Here is a 23,585-nt window from a genome sequence, read left to right as displayed (position 1 = left end):
ATTTTTGGATTGTGTGAAACCCTATTTATTGTTCTGTTATCCAAAGATAACCAAGAACTTAAATCTCATAATATCTGCTCATTTCTTACCCATGGGTGGAAGAAGGAAAAAAGACAAAACTGGTTCACAGTTTACAGCCCTTCCCCTAACCATCCCTACCTTAAATGGTGATACAGCCTCTCTCTATGGATGACATGCTTCTGACCAGACACCTGAAGAGAGAAGTTCCTCTGCCCTCACTAGAGCCCAGAGGCAGATCTGTTTGTGAGAAGTCAGAGGGAGCAGCCTAAGGTGGTGACCATCTCGCTGGACTGGCCTCAGCCCTGGTTTCTTCCTTCTCCACCTCTCCCTAACAGGGGAGCCACAGTGCCAAACATTTGGAGAGCCAGACAGTGTTCTCCCACTGAGGACCTAGGCTGAGTCCCCTGGCTCTCAGAGAGTCAACTATGAAGAAAGTTCAGTGGGTGGCCACAGTACAAAACCAGCTCCAATACAGCTGATGTAACAGCATTAGAACTCAAGCTTCTGAACAAATGGTTTCACAATAGAAAAAGGTGCAACAGGAGACCCCAAATCACTTTATCTATGGAGCTCCTGAAACCCAGTGGTGCTACACATCTGCAAAGCAAGGAGGTCACTGGTCCAAAAGGTCCAACAGTAATGTTTTCTAAGACTGAGTTATTTGGCCATGCTATGACAGTAGCCTCACTGTCCTTCTCCTCCACCTTTTTAAGGGGACGGGGGTTTCTGTTTAATGTCTTTTATGTAATGTTTATATAATTCATTACATAAAAATATAAAACCTTGGTACATACAAGTTAAACTGTATATCTTTGGGGAATAGTAGTTAAGAAAGGAGGAAAACTATAGGGGACATAAAACAAAGATAACTTTATTTCTGACAGTGGGCTTATGGGAACAGCTGACTAACTCAAGTACCAAGTGCTAACAAGGGCAGCATTTTAGGGAGGCCAGGAAAGCTGAGCACTGCAGACTGTGGGACTAACAGAACCACAACTGCCTTTGCAAAACTGAGGGAAAAAACGAAACAGTATTTATCGTGCACTGTTGTTGCAGTTACTGTGCCCTCTGGGAGATAAACGGATTCCAGGCACACAGCCATCATCTGTCCTTGTGTGTGAGGATTTGATTCCCTGGTCCTCGGCCCTTCCTCTGCAGATCCACACCATCAAACTGAAAAGGTGGACAACGGAAGTCACGTGTGCTCCTTCTGCCTCTGAGAGAATCAGCTGTTGGCGGGGGTGGAGGGCCTGTACCGTGTACGTTTACACGGTACGTCCACATGGTACGTCCAAAAATGGGGTAATAAACGCTGCACAGTACTTTCAGGGGTTTGGAATTCAGAATGATTTCTGCAGCTTCCTACTTCCCAACAGGGATGCTGAGTTCAGAGCACTTCTGCTCACTTGCTATTCACTCCCGGGATTAGCAATTTCAGCTTGTTGCCTCATTCGCATGCAATTTAGAGTAATTTCAAAGAATATATCCTTTCAACATCTGAAAAGCTACTCTATAACTTTAAGAGACCATTCTACTTAAATGTACTTAAAAAATAAATAAATAAACACAAAGAAAAGAGCCTGGCTCCTTTAAAAGTTACATGTACCTTTGAAAGGGAGTAAAAGGCCTGCGAGGGTGGTTAATGGATAATCTCAGATTTCGCTGCACATCAAAACTTAACACTACCCTTTGACTTCAAAGAAAGATGAACAGAAATCTTCTGAACGGAAGAGGGTTTGGTTTTTTTCTTTCTTTTTTTAAACAACTGTGTTTTTTCTATCTGTTTTCACTAAGAAAAGAAAAGGAAGTAAGAGCAGCAGGGCACTGCCGGGGGAAGTTTTACATGGGCACTGTACAAGCCCGCTGAGGTGACTAAAGGTGGCAGAAAACTTAAGTCCAGAGATCTCGGTACATAAAATTGAGTGCTTTACATCATATAATAGTGAAACAGGACTTTATTATTAAGATCATTGTTACGTCAGCCTCAAAACACAATTTTAACTTGTTAAATTTGATCAACTGTGCTTTGAAATAAAATGGCTCTAAGATGTGCTTGAAGTGAAAACAGTTCCTTGCCTGCCAGCATTTTTAAGGACTAACATCTTAGGCAGCCCAGTGTCACTTTACTAATAAGATACCAGTTGTGACTAAATCCATGGTGCAGGTGCTCCTGCCTCCTCAGCAGCTGACTGAGTGGAGAGCAGACCTTTGGCCGGACAGGACGTCAGGAGGCATGGGTGGTTGGTTCTGTTTGTTTTTTTAAATGGCCAGTCTTTCCATTTCATTAAGATGGATTTCCATGGTGCCAGTAATCACACATGGTGCTGTTAAGACACATAAAAGTCAGGGACTGGGAAAAAACAGGGAAGGGTTTCCAGGGTGAAGATTATTTAACAGCCACCAAAGAGTAGAAAAAGAAGAGTTTGGAAGGAAGATGGCTGATGGTTTGCAAAACCTTCGTATGATTTTGAAAACATTATTTAACTCTAAAAAGTCTTTAAAGCTTTTATTATTTTTCCATTGAAAATTTTTTTTCCTTAGACTAAAAGAAAAAAAGTCCATCCTTGATATAGCATTATTTAGATCAGCTCAAAGTCTGGCAAAATATTTTAGAGGAAATATCAGTTAGAACCAACTTGGATTTAGCTCAAATAATCCTGAATTTTGGAAGTTAAGATGAACTTCATCTTAAAATAGAAAATAAGTCACTAGGATTTTTAGGTAACTTGAAATTATTTAGTGACCCTGACAATACTTCCTGTGCCAGATATTTCTCAAATTATCAAAAATTATTCTAGTCCTTCCTAAAGAATGAAAGGTGTTAATCTGTTGGTTTATTTAAATTTTTATTCATTCCACCTAAATCCAAATTTGATTCTGAACAGTTTCTGTCCTGAAGTCTCATTCTTGGCATACTAGGTTCCCCACTCTCAGACCCTTGGTTCCAGGTTAGTTTGGATGATCACAATGAACTGTGAATTGTTAACAGGTAGACTACCTCTACTCTGCTCATTAGGATGGCAGGGCAGGCTCAGCCATGGTCCAGAGCTCGCCTGCATGGCTGCCTGACCAGTGCTTCAGCAGAGCACTCTGAAGGTACATGGTGGTTGCCAAGGCTCCGCAGACATGGACTCCTGGATATCATCAGTGCTTCTCTGAGGCATCATGTGTTTTCATGTTTGCACTGTTTTGTTTTGTTTTTTTAAAGGGATCTGCTCTTCTAAACTTACTCCTGGGTTTATCTGGTGAGAAAATCACCTATTAGCTAAATGTATATGCAAATAAAAGACAGGTGTGGGTTATGGAGTCTCTAATCAGTAGCTGAATTGCATGAATTGGGAAAAGTAGTCCAAAATGAACAAATGCATCCAGCAAAAGGTTAGTAAAATTAAGCCTAAATTTTAGAAGTTTAAGATGGACTTCATCTTAAAATAGGAAGGGATAATTTCAAAGAGCATTGTTTAAATCACTAGGAGATTCTGGATAACTTTATAACTTTACTTAATGACCCTGGCTCTAACGTCAATAAGCCAGACATTTTGTAAATTATCAAAATTGGTTCTATTTCTTCTTGAACAGAGAAAGATGTGTAGACTATTGGCTTACTGAAATTTTAATTTATTTAGTTTAAGGTAGATCTGATTTTTGAGAGAAGCAGAGAAATTGCAGCATTACTAGTTCTCATTCAGTTTAAAGTTTGCCCTTAATTCTAAAGTGAAAAAAGATTGATCCTTCCATGAAAATTCTACCTTCTTCTAACCTCTCCTCACTAAAACTCCCTCAGACGAGTGACACTGGCTACAGAACCCCTTTACCAAAGCCTCCTTTCTCCTCCAGTCTTTGTGAGGTACACAGTATTGAGTCTTTTCTATTAACTCTGAGTTATCTAACTGCCAACTCTCTCCCTAGTATCACATCAAATTAAAAAAAATGTTATCTGAATGAAGATACAAAATTAAGATTAGGCCTGGATCAGTTTCCTTCCGCTGTTGTCACTTTCACACACTTCTGAGATTGTCTACCCCAGTTTTTTACCCTTTTTGACCCTTTCTTAAGAATAAGACTTTTTCAGAGTTGGAGGGAGGTGGTGATTAACATTATTTTCAATGTGTTCAGTTCTGTCTTGTGATTTTAAAGTGTTCAGGAAGAAAAGGACCGCACCCTTGTAGGAGAATTGATAAGAAAGTAAAAGACCTGAGTGGTCTGGATGAAGGCCACTGGTGTGGCAGAGAAAACTTCTGTGAACTGAGAGTTGAAAGGTGTAGGCATAGTGGGAAAAAAGTCTTTAGAGTCAAATTATGAGCTCTACTCCTTCCTGAGTAAGATGCTGGGCACCCGTTTTCTGGTTTCAAGCCTGTGCTGCACACAGCTTTACAGTGCGGGCAGTACCGCCCCTTTGGGGGCGTTTTGGAAATCTGTGGAGGCTCTTTTGATCTTTCACAGAGTTCTGCCCAAGCATTACCTTTTTTTCCAATTTAATTATTTAAATAAAATTTATATCACCTAACATTTATCATTTTAACTATTTTTAAGTGTACAGTTCAGTAACATTAAGTACATTCACCACCTTGTGCAACCATCACAACCATCCATCTCCAGGACTTCATCATTTTCTCAAACTGAAACTCTGTACTCATCAAATAATTCCCAATACCTCCCCTTCTCCAAGCCCCTGGCAACCCCCATTCTACTTTCTGTCTCTATGAATTTGACTGCTCTAGGTACCTCATCTCAGTGGAATCATACAGGATTTGACCTGTGTCTGGCTTACGTACTTAGCATGTCTTCAAGGTTAATCCACGTTGTTGCTAGTATCCCAAGCATTACTTTTTAAAATACATTATTATTCAAAACTTACTTTTTACTTCTCCTTTAGGTTACAAGTGGGGCATTATTGATTTTTTTAAATTATGTGTATAAGTAGGTTTTACGGTCTAGGGATTTTGTTTCAGGAGAGAAAAGGAGGCACTGGGTCTGACACCCTGCTCTAGATATGTGACAAGGTTGTTGTGAAGGTGAATGTGATACAGGGCTGAGAAAGCACCTCAAAAGGAATAGGAAGGACGGAGACCCTAGGAACAGGCAGTTCCCCCTCTGACCCCAACGGCTGAGAACAGGAGCCAGAAGACACTAGCAGAGAATTGTGAAAAGTCCCTGAGACAACTCCTGAGGAGTAAGAAACATGTAAAAGGAAACTATGTGTTCACAGACGTACCATTAAGTAGGGACAGGGACACCTGATTTATGCTGAGGCTATTACAATGCTTCATAGATCCAATGATCAACATATGGCAACATTTTAAATTTCACAGGTATGAGCATGGGTCAGGAGGGGTGTGGGCATCTATGTGCCTTCTTGTTGGGCTCTGGTCACCTCACGTGTTTCATTCTCCTGGAAGCAGCTCGGGAGTAGGTACAAAACATAAGACGTGTTATTTAACTTCAGCAGGGATGACTGTGTACCTCTAGCCACCCACTTCTGTATCTTTAAATTACTCCACACTGAAACTAGTCTAGATGATCATACTTTGACTTCCATGATTTAAGCTTTAAACCACGCCCTGTCACTATATGTGTATGACTTCAATCTCTAAGCCAACTAACTCCTCTCCTTGTAAAATGGAAATAAAACTTCCCACCTTCAAGGGCTATATATTGAAGATCAATGAAAACAGAATTTGAAGAACATGAAGTGCTATTCGAATTTAAAGCTGGTCATGAGTAGGGAAGTGAGGAGACATCACAGTCCAACAATTCAACCAATGTATAATCTCAGCCTGAAATTGGCCAGAAAATATCTGAGTGCCAGGCACAGCTCAGTGCTGGGATGGAGCAATGAAGGGGCGCTGTCCCTACCTGATGAAGTGTCCAGTCTGCGTTACCTGTTGCTTCTTTATCATGCCCTAAGGTGTTAGGACGCTTCCCACACAGAACTCCCCAATGTATTTTGGAGATAAATCCACAGTGTTCACCAGCCTTTCCCATACTTACATTGAATACATTATTCACGGTGAGGGCCTAACAAAAATACACTACAGCTGCTTTCCAACTTAAGTTAAAATTATTTTTAAATGGTTGTGGATTTCTTTCTCTCCCATGTATTATAAATCTTTTAGCAGTTTGGGCCTACATTCTAGGGATAATTTTCATGCCTGAATAAACCATACATCATTTCTAAAAACTACTGTTGAATTATTTGTAAATAATTATTTTTAGCTAAATAAAATTTGGAACACATGACAAACTTACTCCACCTTACCAAAAGCAGCAGCTCTGTTCTGGCTTCTTTGTAGATGATTGGTTTTCTAGATTTCTTATGTATTAATTATGGAGTGTTCTCCTATCATGTTCCTATGCTAGTGTATTACAAGTTGAAAGGAAAAAATACTCAAAAAAAAAAAAAACAAAAAACCCCAACTAGCTTGTTTTGATGAGAGTTCTGTAGATATTTAACCTCCCCATTAGTGAGTCACAAGTGGCCAGAAGTAAAGATCCTTATCCATCTCAAGTAGGAGAATGCTGGTGAATACTGCCTAAGGCACAAAACTGATAAATGGGCAAATTTTCACTAACCTGAGCAGTCAAATTGCAGCAGATGTTGAGATCTGCAGGGAAATAAATGCAAGGTTAGAAAAGCAAGAAAAGCATAGACACCATTGAAAATATCTGAAAAAAGTGGGGATAAAGTGATGGAGAGAGGATGTCTACTCACTCACATAATAACTACATGAGAACTGAGGAAGTGTATTATTAGAAGATGTAAGTAGTGAAGTATCTGGAGGAAAAGCAATGCCTGGGTCCTATGCGAGAATTTTTAATTTTTAACATGCATATTTTAATATAACACATCAGATAAAAATAAGCTGGATTAAAAAATTCATCAGCTGTTGGCTGGCCTTGAAGACAGAAACTAGAGAAATTCTATGTCATAGGCTTCTCACAGACAATAGGAAGCTGTCTTATTTTTGTGTCTTCCAAATACCTAATACTGCCCTTCACCCAGAGAATGCACCTACTGCCAGCCCTCAAAGAGGCTGTCCCTGACTTTCGAAACTGAAGTAACCTCCCACTATCACCTTCCATCTCATTTTATTTCCTTCAAGGGAAGTATTACTATTTGAAAACTACCTTGTTTATTTATGTTTACTTATTCACTGAGCTTGGTGAGAGCAGAGACTACATCTGCTCTCACCACTGCATCCCTGCACCTAGAATGCCAGTGACACCCAACAGGTACTCAGTCAAATGGATGAATGCTTGAATCTGGTGAACCTGAATCTGCACAACTGAGCTGTAATCAGAGGAAGTCACATACATGTAAAAGAGAAAAACAACAGCAACAGAATGGAATAACCCATTCTATTCTATTCTAATAACATCCCTGCCACGTACTGTGCAACCCTGAGCAAAATAAAACCTTTCTAATCATCAAGGTTCTTATCTATTAGTGGGAGAACCAGTATCAGTTCTCCTCAGTTCTCCTGCTTTCCTCATGAAAGGCTGCTTTAAGAGTTGAATCAGAAAATCTATGTGTAATTACCGTCATACTTTTTGTGGAAGTTCACTGAGATGAGAATGAATGAATGAAAGGAAATGGAAATGAAAGAACAGCAAAACATTCCCAGACCACATTACAAAAAAATACGTAGGGGATGGGCATGTGTGTATATAATCACAGTGAATCTCAATGCCTAATTCTGATAATTAAATTAATACACTATACAAAGAAGTATTCTTGTGTCATAAGCCTATTTTTTAATGAAAAATAGAAAAACAAAAATTACTTTAAAAATCTTGGCGAAAAAGCAATGTGATTACTTCTTCTTTTGCAAAGTGCCAAAACATTCTGCATAGCCAAAAAAAAGTCAAAGCGATAATAAAGATAATCAGGATAATAAACCAAAATCTAATAGAAAGAAAGAAGGAAGGGAAGGAAAAAATGAAACTTTAGCCCCTAGTATTTAGAATCTAGTGTTTAGCCTCCAGGCTAAAAACAAAATTAAAATGTCAGCTCTACCTTTAATCTGGCTGCCAAAAAGACTGAGATAGGGCAACTCTTCAGATTATACAACTCCACTGTAAATCATTTTGAAAATGTTTCCAAAACCCTGCATCCATCATCCCCAAGGCTGAGGACGCGTAATGGGCCCCAAGGCTTTTCCCCTGTCAGAACCTTAGAGTGGACACAGATAAACACAGCAAGAGAGGTCCGTTCAGCAGCCAGTCCTGGCCCAATACACAAGAACTTCTTCTGGTTTACAAGGGTTCTGCTATGAGCCCTGCATTCTCAGGGCACTGCCACATAACAGCCTGACCCTGAGCTCTAAATATATCCATGAAAGACAGACAACAAACCCAGTACAACTGTTACTGGCAACTTTGAAGAACTGGACTGTGTCAAAATGGCAAAGCAACCTTCAGACTGGAAAATGAACCTTATAAAATGACTAAAGGGTTATGTTAGGTGAAGAAATTTCAGTCCTCTAATAATTCTGGTTCTGCTATGTACATGTTTACATTTTAGGCTACAACAAACTTCCACTTATTTTCCATGGATATTCTTGGATATTACACCTGGCTCTGCCACTTTTATAACTATGTGACTTTTGGCAAGCAACTTAATCTTTCTGAGCCTTAGTTCCTTTACCAGTCTTAAAAAAAAAAAAGTGTGGGGGAGGGTATAGCTCAGTGGTAAAGTGCATGCTTAGCATACACAAGGTCCTGGGTTCAACCCCAGTATTTACATTAAAATAAATACATAAATAAAAAACCTAATTACCCCCCCACAAAAAAATGTTAATTTAATTTTTTAAAAAAGTGCAATTAAATGACCTATATTTCCCTTCAACTCCTAGATTACTGTCATACTTTTTTTGCAGGCACCTAATGTTTTACTTGAAAGTCACACTCTTAAAAAGACCAGGTTTAAGCCCCAACTGCACCACGTTCCAGCCTTGCAAGTTGAGCAAACTGTCTTAAGATCCCAAGTCTGGTTCCTCTCCTGCTAAATGGAAACACTGATCCTACCCACCTCCTAGTGTGGCCCCGAGGCTCCAAAGAGAGATAATGTTTGTGGGAGCTTCTTATAAACTAAATGTTCATAAAAATGTGGGAAATCAATAAATATTACATTTGTTTAAAAGAAACTTATAGTTTGAAACAAATCCTTGTATGGCCAAGAGGACGGAGTATGCGGAATCTTAAACCATGCTCTGAAGCATGAATGCTACAGTTGTTCTGGCCATGTTACTGTACGAAGCAATCAGTTCAATCTGACATGGACACAGACACAGCTGGATTGCATAACTGCACACCAGCTGTCCATGCTTGCAATTCTGCCTCCAAATGGTAGGCACTGCCTACCACTAAGTGAGCTTTTCTCCAGTTTGTTACAAAGGACTATAAACTTTCTGATTACATGTGAGCTGTCAACAGGCTGGAAGGCAGGGGGACTAGATAGAGAAAATGGGGAGAAAAGCAAAGGAGAAGTGGACAGTGTGGCGTGGGCTTCTGGGGGCTAATGCGTAAGAGATGTGCAGCCCTCAAACTTTCCTTGGATCTAAAGACACTTTCCTATGGCAAGAATACATAAGCCCCCTGCTCCGATGCTCTGTAATCCTTGGAGTTAGTGTCTACGAGGGCTTTTCCAAAGAGATGCCCCAGAATTTAGAGACAAGGTTAAACTAGCAGAAATGTACTCTCAATGGGTCAGACAACTCTCTCCACCCAGCAGAGCCACCTGGTAAATCTGGGGTAAAAGCCTGTGCCTCACAAAGGAAGAGTCTTCAAATTAAGATTTCTGTTTTTATTTATCCTCTATCTAGTTGATATAAAAATTTTCTAGTTGATATAAAAATCATGACAGGACCCTTACCAGCTAAATTTAGGTCCCTCAAAATTTAATCTGATATTAATCCAAAGATTTGAGGGTTAAGCAAATATCCATATTAGAGTTAGAATTTAAGATTATTCAAAAATACATTCTAATAACAAGATTATACTGTATAGCACAGGGAAAGATATACAAGATCTTATGGTAGCTCACAGAGAAAGGAATGTGACAATGAATATATATATGTTCATGTATAATTGAAAACTTGTGCTCTACACTGGAATTTGACACAACATTGTAAAATGATTATAAATCAATAAAAAATGTTTAAAAAATATATTCTAATAAGTAAAACCAGAGACATTTAAAAACAAAATTAAAAAACCTGGTGAAATTTACACAGATACAGAGAACTAGTAGTTACCAGTCGGGAGAGGGAAAAGGGGAGGGGCAAGGGACTAAAAGTTGCAAACTATTATGTATAAAATAAATAAGCTGTGAGGAGAGAAGCAAGATGGCAGAGTAAGACACTTGTAGCTCACCCTTTCCCACAAATACACCAAAACTCACATTTACGGACCTACTCAGCCAACCAGAGCACCTGCCGAACTCCGAAGGAACATCGCCCTCTTAGAAAGACAAAGACACCAAAAGTCTAGTAGGAGAAAAGGGAAAAAGAAAGAAGAAAAAACAAAACAGTACAGGACCTGCCCCACAGGGAGGGAGCAGCAAAGGAGGAATAGCACTTGTTTGCTGGGTCTCCCCTCTCCAACAGAGAGGGCAACAGGATGGAGGGGGAGCCTCCGAGGCTCAGATCTGCCCCGAGCACCCCTTGACCAACAGAACTAAGATAAACAGACACAGAGGGTCCGTGCGACACCCAGCCTGAGATGCAAGCTGGCAGCTGGGGTCCTGGACAGGCTGCCCAAGCCGGGCGGAGGACTGAGGCAGCTGCACTGAGGCAGCCCCAGGGGACTGCAGGGTGCTGCGTGCCGTGGCTGGGAGGGGATACGGAGCAGAACAACCTCGGTCCCCATAAATTGTGAAAAAAGCAAAGCAACAAGGCTGGTGTGCCCTGTGGGGGAGGGACACCGTAGCCTTTGTCTCCTCAGATGACCCATGGTGCCATTACTGGCACTTCTCACGAAAAGAGAGGTGGGGCTAAGCCACAGCTGCCATCTCCTGTGCGCAGCGCCCGGGCGGGGGCGGGGCCGAGCCCTGAATCTGCACCCGGAGGCTCCGCAACCTCCTAGGCAGGACTGAGACTTGTTTACAGGCCGAGGCAGATAGGATCTTTCTGCCCTGGCACCTCAGAGAACTCGCACCACCAAGACAGACAAGGAGCTGAGATTTGGCACGGAGCAGGGGTGGGGCAGTTCCGCGGTCTTCCCCAAGCCCACCTACAGAGCGCCGACCGGAGGCGGAGCGAGCAGCTGCACAGAGCAGCGAAGCGACCTGTGCCGGGAGAGGGAGGGTGACCACCCGCCTTTCTGGCAGGAATGCAGCACCTGACCACGGTGCTGGGAGGGGACGCGATCCACCCATCTGCCTCGCCCAAGCGCAGCATCTGACTGCGGGGCATCGTGAGGGAGAGTGACCTGCCTGCCCACTGGCCACAGTGCCAGAGAGATATGAGCAATATGAAGAAGCAGAGGAACCACTCCCAATTAAAAGAGCAAGAGAAATCCCCTGAAAGCACGATCAAGGAAACAGACATTGATGGCCTACTAGATCAAGATTTCAAAAAAGGAGTGATCAAAGTATTGAAGGAACTAAAAGAAATAGTGTTTAGAGATATAAAATATGTCAAAAATGAAATAGAAGCTATAAAGAAGAACCAAGTAAAATTAGTAAACTCATTTGCTGAGATGAGAGCTGACCTAAAGGCTGTACAAAGCAGGCTAGATAATGCAGAGGAACGAATAAGTGACCTAGAAGACAGGACAACAGAAAGCACCCAATCAGAACAGCTGAGAGAAAAACAAATAAAAAACAATGAAAACAATATAAGGGACCTGTGGGATAATATAAAGTGAGCCAATCTACACAAAATAGGGGTTCCAGAAGGGGAAGAAAGATCAAAGGGGAATGAAAAGGTATTTGAAGAAATCATGACTGAAAACTTCCCAAACCTAAAGAAGGAATCAGATATCCAAGTACAGGAAGCTCAGAGGGTCCCAAACAGGAAGAACCCAAACAGACCCACACCAAGACGTATCATAATCAAGATGGCCAGAGTCAAGTATAAAGAAATGATCCTAAAGGCAGCAAGAGAAAAACAAAGAGTGAGTTACAAGGGAACCCCCATATGGCTCTCAGCTGATTTCTCTACACAAACACTACAGGCCAGAAGGGAGTGGCAAGATATATTCAAAGTCCTGAATGAAAAAAAGATGCGGCCTAGGATATTCTATCCAGCAAGGCTATCCTTTAGAATAGAAGGAGAGATAAAGAACTTCACAGACAAGGAAAAACTAAAAGAGTTTAACAACACTAAACCCATGCTAAAAGAAATATTGACAGGTCTACACTAAATAGAAAAGAAGAGGGATGCTACAAAAATGAGAAACTCATAACTGAAAAGGAGAAAACTACCATGAATTACAAATAGAATAAACACAAAATTGTAAAAGAAGATATCTAAATCATTAAGAGTGGGAGAGGAAAGCAAGGAAAGCCACTGTGGAAAACAGTACGGAGATTCCTCAAAAGACTAGGAATAGACTTACCATATGACCCAGGAATCCCGCTCCTGGGTGTATATCCAGAAGGAACCCTACTTCAAAATGACACCTGCACCCCAATGTTCATAGCAGCACTATTGACAATAGCCAAGACATGGAAAACAGCCTAAATGTCCATCAACAGATGACTGGATAAAGAAGAGGTGGTATATTTTATACAATGGAATACTACTCAACCACAAAAACCGACAACATGATGCCATTTGCAGCAACATGGATGTTCCTGGAGAATGTCATTCTAAGTGAAGTAAGCCAGAAAGAGAAAGAAAAATACCATATGAGATCGCTCATATGTGGGATCTAGAAGAAAAACAACAACATGAATACAAAACAGAAACAGACTCATAGACATAGAATACAAACTTGTGGTTGCCAAGGGGACAAGGGGTGGGAACGGACAGACTGGGATTTTAAAATGTAGAATAGATAAACAAGATTATACTGTATAGCACAGGGAAATATATACAAGATCTTGTGGTAGCTCACAGTGAAAAAAAAATGTGACAATGAATATATGTATGTTCACGTATAACTGAAAAATTGTGCTCTACCCTGGAATTCGACACAACATTGTAAAATGACTATTACTCAATAAAAAAAGTTTAAAAAATAAAAAATAAAATAAATAAGCTGTAAGGATACATTATACAGCACAGGAAATATAGCTAATATTTTATAACAACGTTTAATGGAGTATAATCTATAAAAATACTGAATTTATGTTGTACACCTGAAACTAGTATTGTAAATCAACTACACTTCAATAAAAAGAAAAGCATTATAGACATAGCTAGAAAAAGAAACCAACCTATCCAAGGGAGAAGAATGAGTTTGCCAATACACTAACTGTTTAGGGCTTTCTCAGGACACTTAATGATCAACCAGTGGCCTCAGAGAGTTTATATGTAACACTAAATTTCATTTGCTTTTTTCCATTTCCCTACAAAAGTACTTATGTTATTAATCAAATATAAGATAGCACTTGCTATAAATTCATACACTGTCCATTTTTTCTTCTGCTGTGTTTAATGCTCACTGTAAGAAATAAAACTGAACATGAACTATGTGTATTCCATGTTCTGCTTGTCACGGGCTGTGAAAACCCATTCAGTTTCCTCATATTCACAACATACTAGACACTAGAAGAGGAGATGTGGGGGCAGGAAAGAGGACATGAGATACCCTCTCACTTCAGTAGCCCGTTTCCTCGGGAGTGGTCTCCGTGGTGTGCAGCAACCTCTGAGTGCTAGGCTGGTCCCACACTTCCTCTGTTCCTAGTTCTCAGAGAAGAGAGGGGAAACTCGCAAGGCAAAGAAAACTCTGTCCAGGCCCAGTGCAGCAGACAACAGGCAGCAAGAACTCCACCCTTGAGGTGACCTGATGAAGGACAAGCAGACTTTTTTATAAAAAGAATGTGAGATTTAGGTCTAAGACCTGTGTTCAAATCCCAGCTCTGAGCACAACTCAGTGAGTGACTTCCAACAAGCATGGCTTACTTTACTAAGTAAGTCGTTTCCTTAGGTGCAAGTATATGGTTATTTATTACACTTACTATACCCATCCCTGTGATGGTTGTAAGATTTTGTGAAAATGTTTCGCACATGATAGATTCTCGACAAATGTTATCTGGCTTTCCCTCTGAGGAAGCCACAGAGAGATGAAAGCGTGTCTGTGCTTCCTATTTGCACGGCTCAGCGCCCTGAGCTCTGGATTGGAGCAGTACTCCTGCTGTGACCACCACATGCACAGAGGTGCCCTGCCCAGTGAGGTCCAGCAGCCACATTCCAGTACTGACCCGCCAGAGCATCTGGCATTAATCAAAGCCATAAAATATCTCCTGAGGTACTACACACCCCATTTATTGACTTGTTTGCCTCAAAATCTCCTTCCTAGTTTAAAAATACAACTTGTTTGTCCCCAATTACAACTGGACTTCATGTCAAATTAATTGCCCTGTTAGCAGGTAAATGATGTTGCTTTAATCACAGTATCAGATAAATGGGATCGTTCTATCAGATCAGATTTTCTCTTGAGAACTACTACTATCTGCCACAAAACCGGCACACTTTCATCTTATGGAGTTTTTTTGAAAGCAGGCTACTAAACACACATTGCAGAGTTCAACACATGAGTTAGTCATCTTCTCTCTTGACAGAAAACTATGTGGGCCAAAGCTTAAAAACTAGAACTTGACTGCATATGTTCTGGAATTAAAGAACAGAGGCGCTAAATAGCTGCTTTTCAAGGCGAGTAGTGATGGAGGGATGTGAAGGCATCATCCTGTACAGAGGACAGAATGTTTTCTCTGTTGTCATCTGTAGGCATTATCAGTCATCTGACTCATGTGGCTGTGGTCAAGTGCCCCATCACAGCGACGCGGACTTGGGTCAGGCTCCGACCCCTGCATCCCCATTCCGTACTCACACACCATCCCGCGCTCTTGGAGAGCTTCAGCTGTTACAGCAGAGCAGACACCAGTCATCTAGCTTTCCTTGTTAATGCGGATGGCCACAAGAACTCCTGCTCCCTCCTTCCATACACTTACAACAGTGCCAGAGACTCAGAAATCTCTTCCATTTGTCAAGTTTTAATTTCAACATGCATATAAAGCTCTGGCTCAAAAGCAAAACACATCAACTCCTCTCCATCAACGGATGGCATTAGTGTTATTCAGTCTGAGGTCTGCTGAGTTTGAGCTTACTCGTTAAGTGTTGAATGAATCTGCTACCATAATGTCCTACATGTATAACAAATGAAACGTCATTCTGGTATCAAAGTAGAGAATTTTAAAGATCAAAATGTTGAGGAAATGAATGTTGCTTGTACAGTATCACTCTGGACTTATTCAGTCATTTGACAAATATTTGGGCACCCACTGTACATTAGGCACTGTGCTAGGTGCTTGGTGTCATTCACTGAACACGAGAGGGAAGAACCCTCAGCCTTGTGATGTTCACGTTCTAGCAGAGGTATACATACAGGGAGCAAACCAGAATCATCACAAGTAACCTACATAACATGTTAGTGGGTATGAAGTGCTCTGGAGAGAGACAGAGTAGTGTGAGGGGGGCTGGGAATGCTTTGGAGGGGAGAGGCAAGGTGGGAGTTTTAACCAGGTGGTCAGGGTGAGCCTCACTGAAAGGTGATAGCAAAGAAGCCAGAGTAGCGAGAAGATGAGATTAAGAGGGGACGGACCACAGAGGACCTTGTAGGCCACTCTAAGGACATTAGTTTTTACTCTCAGAGCAATAGGGAGCCATAGAAGGATTTTCAGCAAAGTGACATGTGTTGAAAGAACACAGTGGCTTCTGTGTAGAGAACAGACTGCAGGGGGCAGGGAAAGAATCAGGGAGACGGGCAGGAGGCCACTGTGGTGACCCAGGCTAGGGGAGATGGTGGCCCGGTGTGAGGTGTCACAGTGAGGATGATGACAGCTGGACGGATGCTGGATACACTGTGAAAAGAGAAGCAGCAGGCTTCCCAGACTGGATCAGGAGTGCGGTGTGGGAGAAGGGAAAGCCCAGGACAACTCCAAGGTTCTGGGCCCAGTTGAACTGCCATCTCCTGAGAGGAGGAGGGCTGGGAGCAGAGCAGGGTCCAGGTGGGGGTGAGATCAGGACTTCAGGACTGGAAATGTTAAACCTGAAACATCTAGCAGCCATCCAGGTGGAGATATTAAGCAGTTGGCTACAAAAGTCTGGTGGAGAATTCAGCAGAGAGGTCTGGGCTAGAAATACAAATCTCGAGTCACTGGGATATATGTGACGTCTCAACTCAGGAGACTGGATGAAACCATCAGTTGGAATGAGTAGGAAAAAAGACCAAGGGGCAAGCCTTAGAACATACTGACATTCAGGATCAGGGTGAACAAGAAGGAACCAGAAAAGAAACTAAGGAGGAGTGATGGAGAGGTAGGAGGAAACTAAGAGCATGTTGTGCTTCTGGAAGCTAATGAAGGAAAACCGGATGAGGAAGAGACATAAAAAGTTAACCCAGAAAACAAAACAACTCTCAGGCAAAAGGAGCAATTCATAAAAACAGAAGCCACTGCTACTAGATCAACCTAAGGTGATCTGTAAGATTTGTACCCTTACTGTATTTAAGTTTACATCCATGAGATGATAGACGTTCACTAAACTTGTTGTGATCATTATTTCATGATGTATGTAAGTCAAATCGTTATGTTGTACATCCTAAACTTATATAGTGCTGTATGTCAATTATATCTCAGTAAAACTGGAAGAAAAAAAAGGATTCATACCCTTAAAATGAGATTTTAAGTGTGTAGTCCTAAAAGAGACCATTTGACTGCTTCCAGGAAGCAATCTGATTCTTCATTTTTTTAAAAATTCAACTGCTAAAAGAAAACTTCCAACTTTGCTTTGAGAGCAAGAATGCCACAAAGCATACATATTTTCTCTCAAATCATCATGTATAGTCTAATGAACAAGTAAAGATCTTAAGAATTTTTAACATAACCATGACAACACTTCACTGTATTTCTGAATCTTCAAAGGAGACCTAGATAGATAAATTAGTCCCCTAGTTGAAAAAGGCTCCAGTTTTAACAACAAATCTCATGCTTAAGGACCAACTCCCTTCCTGTGAAGCTTTTACTAACTACTTTTCCAAATGGTATCATCTTTCTCCTCTGAGTCTTCTGTAGCCCCAACTAAAACCAGTCAATCAACAATCACACTGTCTTAGGTTTAAATAACTCTCATTTTTATACCAGACCTGGATAGATACTTTATATAGATTTTCTAATCCTTACAACTGTACAAAATTGGGTTTAATCCCTATTTTACAGATGAAAAACTGATGCTTAGAGGGGTTACCCAAGATTATGAAACTAGTAAGGGACAAAACCAGCTTTTCCCAGATCTGTCTTACTTCAGAGCCTTTATTTACCTTTACACACTGCACAATAATGCCCTGTGTATAAAAGTACTACACTAATAATTTTCATTCGCTGTGTCTTGCGACCCTGGACAAGTTTGTAAACCTCTCGGTGCCTCAGTCTTCTCATCCATGAAATGAGGATGACACATTACAGGTACTGCATTGTCATGAAGATAAAGACAATGTATGTAAAAGTCTTTTATAAACTGTAACTGCTTATATTATTACATGTAATAGATTTTATGCTCCTTCGGAACAGGTTACATGCCTTACATGTAACCCCTTCAACACCCAGTGAAGGGTTTACCATAAATTGAACATCGTCTCCTAGTCTTTGGAAAGATCTGAGACACCTATTCTCCCTCCAAGGAGGAAAGTACTCTCCCATTACATGAAGCCTGGATTAAGTATCCATAATTCAAACCTTAAATTACAATACAGTGACAAATTCAGTGTACCCACAAAACATGACGTTTAAACAGCCTGCATGGCATTCAGCTGTCTGGTGTTTGCTCTCCAACATGGCCTTCAGTGCCAAAACAGTCTGACGAAGAGAAAATCCCAAATGAAAAATTCAACATATTTTCTAAGAAAACATGCCTGGAAGGAGGGAGAACAGAAAAAGGCCTGGTCTGTTATCTGAGTTAACAGAGACTTAACTGTTCTATGTACTGTCCAGTACACAGCCGCCTGATGACAGCAGTTAACTAACACTGCCTAACCCATCACTCACTATGAAATTTCATTTAAGACCAATAGCACATTTATTAAATTTCCTCAGGCATACTCATTTTTCCCACAATAAGACGGACATATCTGGTGGTCAGTAGGAAGGGACCCCATACGCCCCAGAGTCAGACTGTGCTAGATATACTCCCAGGTAAGCAGACCACAAGGCAGCCAACCCTTGCTCTGCTGCTACGTGGCTCTCAGGAAGTCACTTAACATCTTTGTTAATGATGGATCTGTTTTCCATTCTGTAAAATGTAAGCTGACATTATTTATTTTGCCCATATCACAGGGTTATTGTGAGAGTCAAATGAAATAATATATGTGAGATTAATTTACAAATTATATCACCAGAGGGGAAGGGAAGGGGAAAAAAAATTATATCCCCAGAAATAACCAGATAATCACCTACCACTTGTCCTTTGATAAATGTCTGGTATTGGCAAAGCTGAGATATTAATTTCTCTGGGTGTGTTCTTGTGGCAACAATGAGAATTTTTTTTTTAATCTACTTATTTCTGAGAAGGACAACAAATGTTTTCTTAACTACAGAAACTACGGAAGAGGTAATTGGTAAAGTTGATCTTTCCACAAAGGATCTATATTTCAACAAAAAATAGCCTCAGATGGTTCAGCTATGCCTTCGTAAAAGTGTGAAAATGGACTATCAGATAAAGATGTGGCCACAGACTGCCTTTGTGACAGAGGTCACAGACTAGAGCATTTCACCTTGCACCTCAGTCTCTGCCAAATGCCAAGTGGCTCAGAGTACTAAAGACTAGTCCTCTCCTTGTCTCCCCACTGGTCATCCCAACCACTTCCTCAGTACTTCCAGCACAAAGGGAACAAGGAGAACAGAGAAATCAGAATCACCTTAGATCCCAGACAGCCTACCGCCTCCCTCTGGGTTTCCTTTCTGAACTAAATGTAGGAACCCACAACGGGTTGATGATACAGTTTACTAGCTGACCCCTCGAGCCCAATAATTCTCTGAACTACATTGCCAACTTGTGCCAAAACTTTAAGGAAAAACTGCACAAATTCTAAAAGTAGACTGAAAGCTAGAAAGGATCCAAGTTCACACAAAAGAATAATGTACCCTAGTATCATTTTTTATTTATCATTTATCAACTATGTTGAACTATAAATACATTTTCAGCCACAAGAGTTTTTTTTTTAAAAAGGAAGAAACATAATAAGCACTCTGGAGCACATTTTGCCAGGGGCAAATACTTTAGACACTGCTTATTCTTATTTCATTGTAAAGAGGCTGAAATTTGCCTTTGAAATAGAAATAAACCATATAAATTGCTTGAGCACTTGAAATCCTAATTTCCTATGAAACCCTTGTTCTCCCCTCTCACTTGGAACTTGTAACGTTTCTCAAATAATCCTCTTAATAGAATTCCCACTTTCCCAGAAGTGTCCCCCAAGTAGATGTAATGCTTCTTTGTGTCAAAGACATTGGCTTTTACTGTGTAACTAATTTGTGCACCCTTTTGAAAAACAATTTACTGATGCTGACAAAATCATTGCAGCATCTCTGTCCCTGATTGTGATTTGTAAGCCACTTGAAGAAAAAGTGACCTCTCAAGATTTTTGTATTGATGACTTACTTGTGTTCCAACATTTTAGCCGCCTTCTCTCTTTTTTTTTTTTTTAAGTTGTTTTTGTTTATATAGGCTTGGTGTTTGTTAAAATACCAAAGCCCATGAAGCATATTCACTGTTTAATGATCTGGTGGATGTGCTGACTTTGTCTCAGGAGACCTTGAATTTTCCAGAGTCCCTGCAATACACCTAGGATAATGTTTAAGGCCACTTCAACCTGATCTACCTTGCTCTTCTAAAAGGTTTTCGTGTATGAAATAATAATACCCACTACCAGTAAAGCCAGAGAAGCATACTCACCAAGTGAACATAAGGCACAAAGTATCCAAAAAGTGCAAGTGGTATTCCAGCTGCCCACACTGCATATGCTGTCACCTTGAAGATGGCAAAATTGAAAATTTTTTTTGGAGGACTGAATTTTCTCCTGGAAAAGAGGGAGAATCTGTTGCCGCCTTTGGTTCCACTATCTTTCTCTTTGGCACTGGAAGCAAGAGGTCGGTAAGTAAAGGCAGCCAAAAAGAGAACAAACATGAAGATGCAGAGGACCCTCAGTGTGTAAAAGAGGCCCACGCTGTCCGTCAGAACCCTTAAAAGGAAAGGCAGCAAAATTGTGAAGACACTGCTGCCGGCAGTGACGATGCCATTCACCAGTCCCAGGCGCTTCTTGAAGTAGTGTCCCAAAATGACCAACGACGGCTGGTAGGCGAAGGAGCAGCCACAGGCAAATATGATTCCGTAGGTCAAATACAGAGGCTCGATGGAGCTGTGCAAAGACGGAAAAGACGGAAAGCAGCTTTCATTATTTTTATCATGTGCTTAGTAAAATAAAACCTTATAGTCAGACAGAGTGGGTTTCCGTTAATCAATGTATTTTCTACAAATAAAAGCCAAAGACAGAGGTGAAAAAGTTAATTAATCAAGAATGCAAACCAACATTTAAATTTAATCTGAATGAATAATTTAAAAAATGCCTCAAGTATGTGAAAAAAGACCCCTAAGGTCATCAGTGATTTGATTCGTCCCCCCTTTTCTATGGATTTCAGGTGAACCATGCAGCACTGGGTAAAAACTGTGTGCCTTCCACAACTCAGAATAAAGGACGGTGCCAGGAAGGGCCTCGGTAAAAATGACCGAGATGAAACTAACAAACAAAAAGCCTAGTCTCCATAAAAGTTATTAAAAATTATAATTAACTATGAAAATTCACTATTTTATGGAGTTTTTCCAGGCACTTGCTAAGCAGTCTATTCAAAGAAAAGGCTGCATTTGCTATTTCCTCCCCAGGGTTATGTCAGGATCGTTTGCACAGAGGAGCAGATGTGTCGCATTTTGCTGGCCTAAGTGCTGCAGACCAACCTTCGCCCTGGACTGCATGGCTCTCACTGTTGTGCAAGATAACAAGAAATCACATTCTGCTGCAGGAGGACTAAATGAAGCGTGTTCACTACTGATTCCAGGTTTAAGTGTTAGGGCACGTAAGTCTCAAGAGAATAATAAAGGATTAAGAATTTAATAGTTTAACCAAATAACTTAATTACATCCTTCTTACAAAAGTAAAGGAACATAGCATTACATTCTTTGAAACAATTAAGAAAGGAGAAAAAGAAAATTAAAGTTCTCTTCCTTTGAAAAGTTCAATTCAAAAGGTTATTTATCAGTAGTAAAGGCAAACTATTTATTAGAAACTAAGATAAAGTTGGTTAATAATTAAATTTTGGACAATATCTAGCTGAGCAATACACTGAGGTAATCAGAAGGAACTCTAAATCTGATAAAATTAATTCTGTTGGCAATCCTCTCTCTCTGAGATGCCCTTTCCCCCTCTATTAATCCACAGTTAGCACCATCTTCACATCAGGCTCAAGAATCACTCCCAGACTTTCCCAAATGAAGCCTACCTCACTATGATCACCCTTTACTGAATCCCCATGCTTTATTCAATAAATATATATTTAACAGCTATTATATTCCAGATACTTGGTGTAAAAAATATTAAAAATGTGGTTATGCCCTACTTCTAGTCTGCTTAGTGAAAAAAGACATCTACCCCAAACAATAATAATACTACAATACAGAACAAAATATAAATACTTCATCCACACTGCATCAGTTTTTCCACATTAGTAGTTTTCCAGATAATTGCCACTTAACTTCTCTAGCTGCTAATTTATTTTTATTTAACAATTTTAAAGGAAAAATCTAAATCTAAATATATTTCTCTGCCTTCTTCAAAGTATATATTAAAAATAGCATTGACAACACAGTTCTCATCGCAAACATGGACATCAATTTCTAAAGTTATACCACGGTGCTGTACTGTGCTGTCAGCTGGAAAATCAGGGAGCCTCGGACATAAATCCAAACATTCTCTTACACAGCACTTAAATACTGAGTGCTGGGTAATACTAGCTTTGTATCTCTCCTACACATTGTGATGGTGTTTTCACTCCCGTTGGAAACTTTTTCACTTCTAAATTTTCTCTTAGAAACAGATGATTCAAATTGCTGAAGTTTGACAACAGAATAAATGCAACGTAAATCAGAAAGATACCAATTATGGGTGCAAAAAGGATTCAAAGAAGGGACAATGGTGTGGCCTGACATTACTCTAGAGGAAGGCTGCTTTCCTAAGAAGGCAGAACTTGAACTAGAGGAAAAGAGGGTTGGTCCACTGTTCAGCACTTAGAATTTATACCACATCTCTCCTTGCTCCTATGTATTGCTCTGAAAGTTCAGTAGCTTTTGATCAGTGGGTTAAATAATGAAATAGAATAGAAAATATGAGACATTATGTGTAGTAAGGTAAAGATGGCTTCAGGACATTTTGTATCAACTAGGGACGAGGGAGAGAAAGGGAGGGAGAGAGAGAGAAAAAAAGAACAAGGTCGCAATGTAAAATACACTTCATAATTTTTATTTCTCAATGGTCAAAAAAGTTTGAGAAACCCTGCTTGCTGTAAGTAGGTTTGTGTACATGTGTTTTATCTACCAAACTAGGTAGTAAGTTACATGGATTTGCTATCTCTTAGTTCTCCCTCCACCGAAACCTGAGTGTTAATACGTTCGGCAAGTGCTAGGATCCCAGGGACTGACAGTGGTACCTACAGGCTTCCAGGTCAAAGCAGGTATCTGATGAGGCAGTAACAAAACAGTGTTGTATCACTGATAAAGAAGAACTAAAAGTAAATGATTTCACAGAGTTACCTAAGCAGAATCTTATTCCAAACAAAACTGGGTTTTGTTTCTTTAAAAAATTACTTAACAAGAAGAAAAAAGAAATCACAAAGGCATTTTAAAAGTGAAATATTTATTTTCTAATAAGAAATAAAAATAATTGTTTAGAATATATGTATGTAATATGTACAACTGAAACATGGTGTACACCAGAGACTGACACATTACAACTGACTATACTTTCATAAAAAAAGTTGTTTAGAAAACAAATAAAATTTCTAAGTTAGGTGAAAGAAAGAGGCTCTCTTCAGTGTTGACGTCGGGGGAGTGAGAGATAAAATCAGTAAACCAAGGATTCTGTTGATTAAATCCCGGGTATTTAAAAATATAGAGGGCAAGAAATGTAAGTGTGATTTTTTTTCTCTAATAACCACAATAATGTTTTCAACTAGAGCATGAAGATAGCTAGGGAAGGGAAAGGGACAGGAAATGAAGATAAACCACTAAAGTAGACAGAGACCGAGGATGGAAGTCATCCTAAGGGTTTTCTTGTTAATCACCTCCTGCTAGCCA

General features: G+C 40.2%; 1 protein-coding gene across 1 annotated transcript in view; it reads right to left on the bottom strand.

Moving 5' to 3' along the window:
• Positions 1-23,585, bottom strand: part of SLC16A10 (solute carrier family 16 member 10) — a 104,138-nt gene that overhangs the window by 23,123 nt on the left and 57,430 nt on the right. The window contains exon 3 of the mRNA XM_032484706.1: positions 20,139-20,601. Coding sequence (XP_032340597.1) covers positions 20,139-20,601 — 463 coding nt within the window. The remainder of the gene's footprint in view (positions 1-20,138; positions 20,602-23,585) is intronic.

Source organism: Camelus ferus, chromosome 8, assembly GCF_009834535.1.
Source record: "Camelus ferus isolate YT-003-E chromosome 8, BCGSAC_Cfer_1.0, whole genome shotgun sequence".
NCBI lineage: Eukaryota > Metazoa > Chordata > Mammalia > Artiodactyla > Camelidae > Camelus > Camelus ferus.
This window is presented reverse-complemented; position numbering and strand designations above follow the sequence as displayed.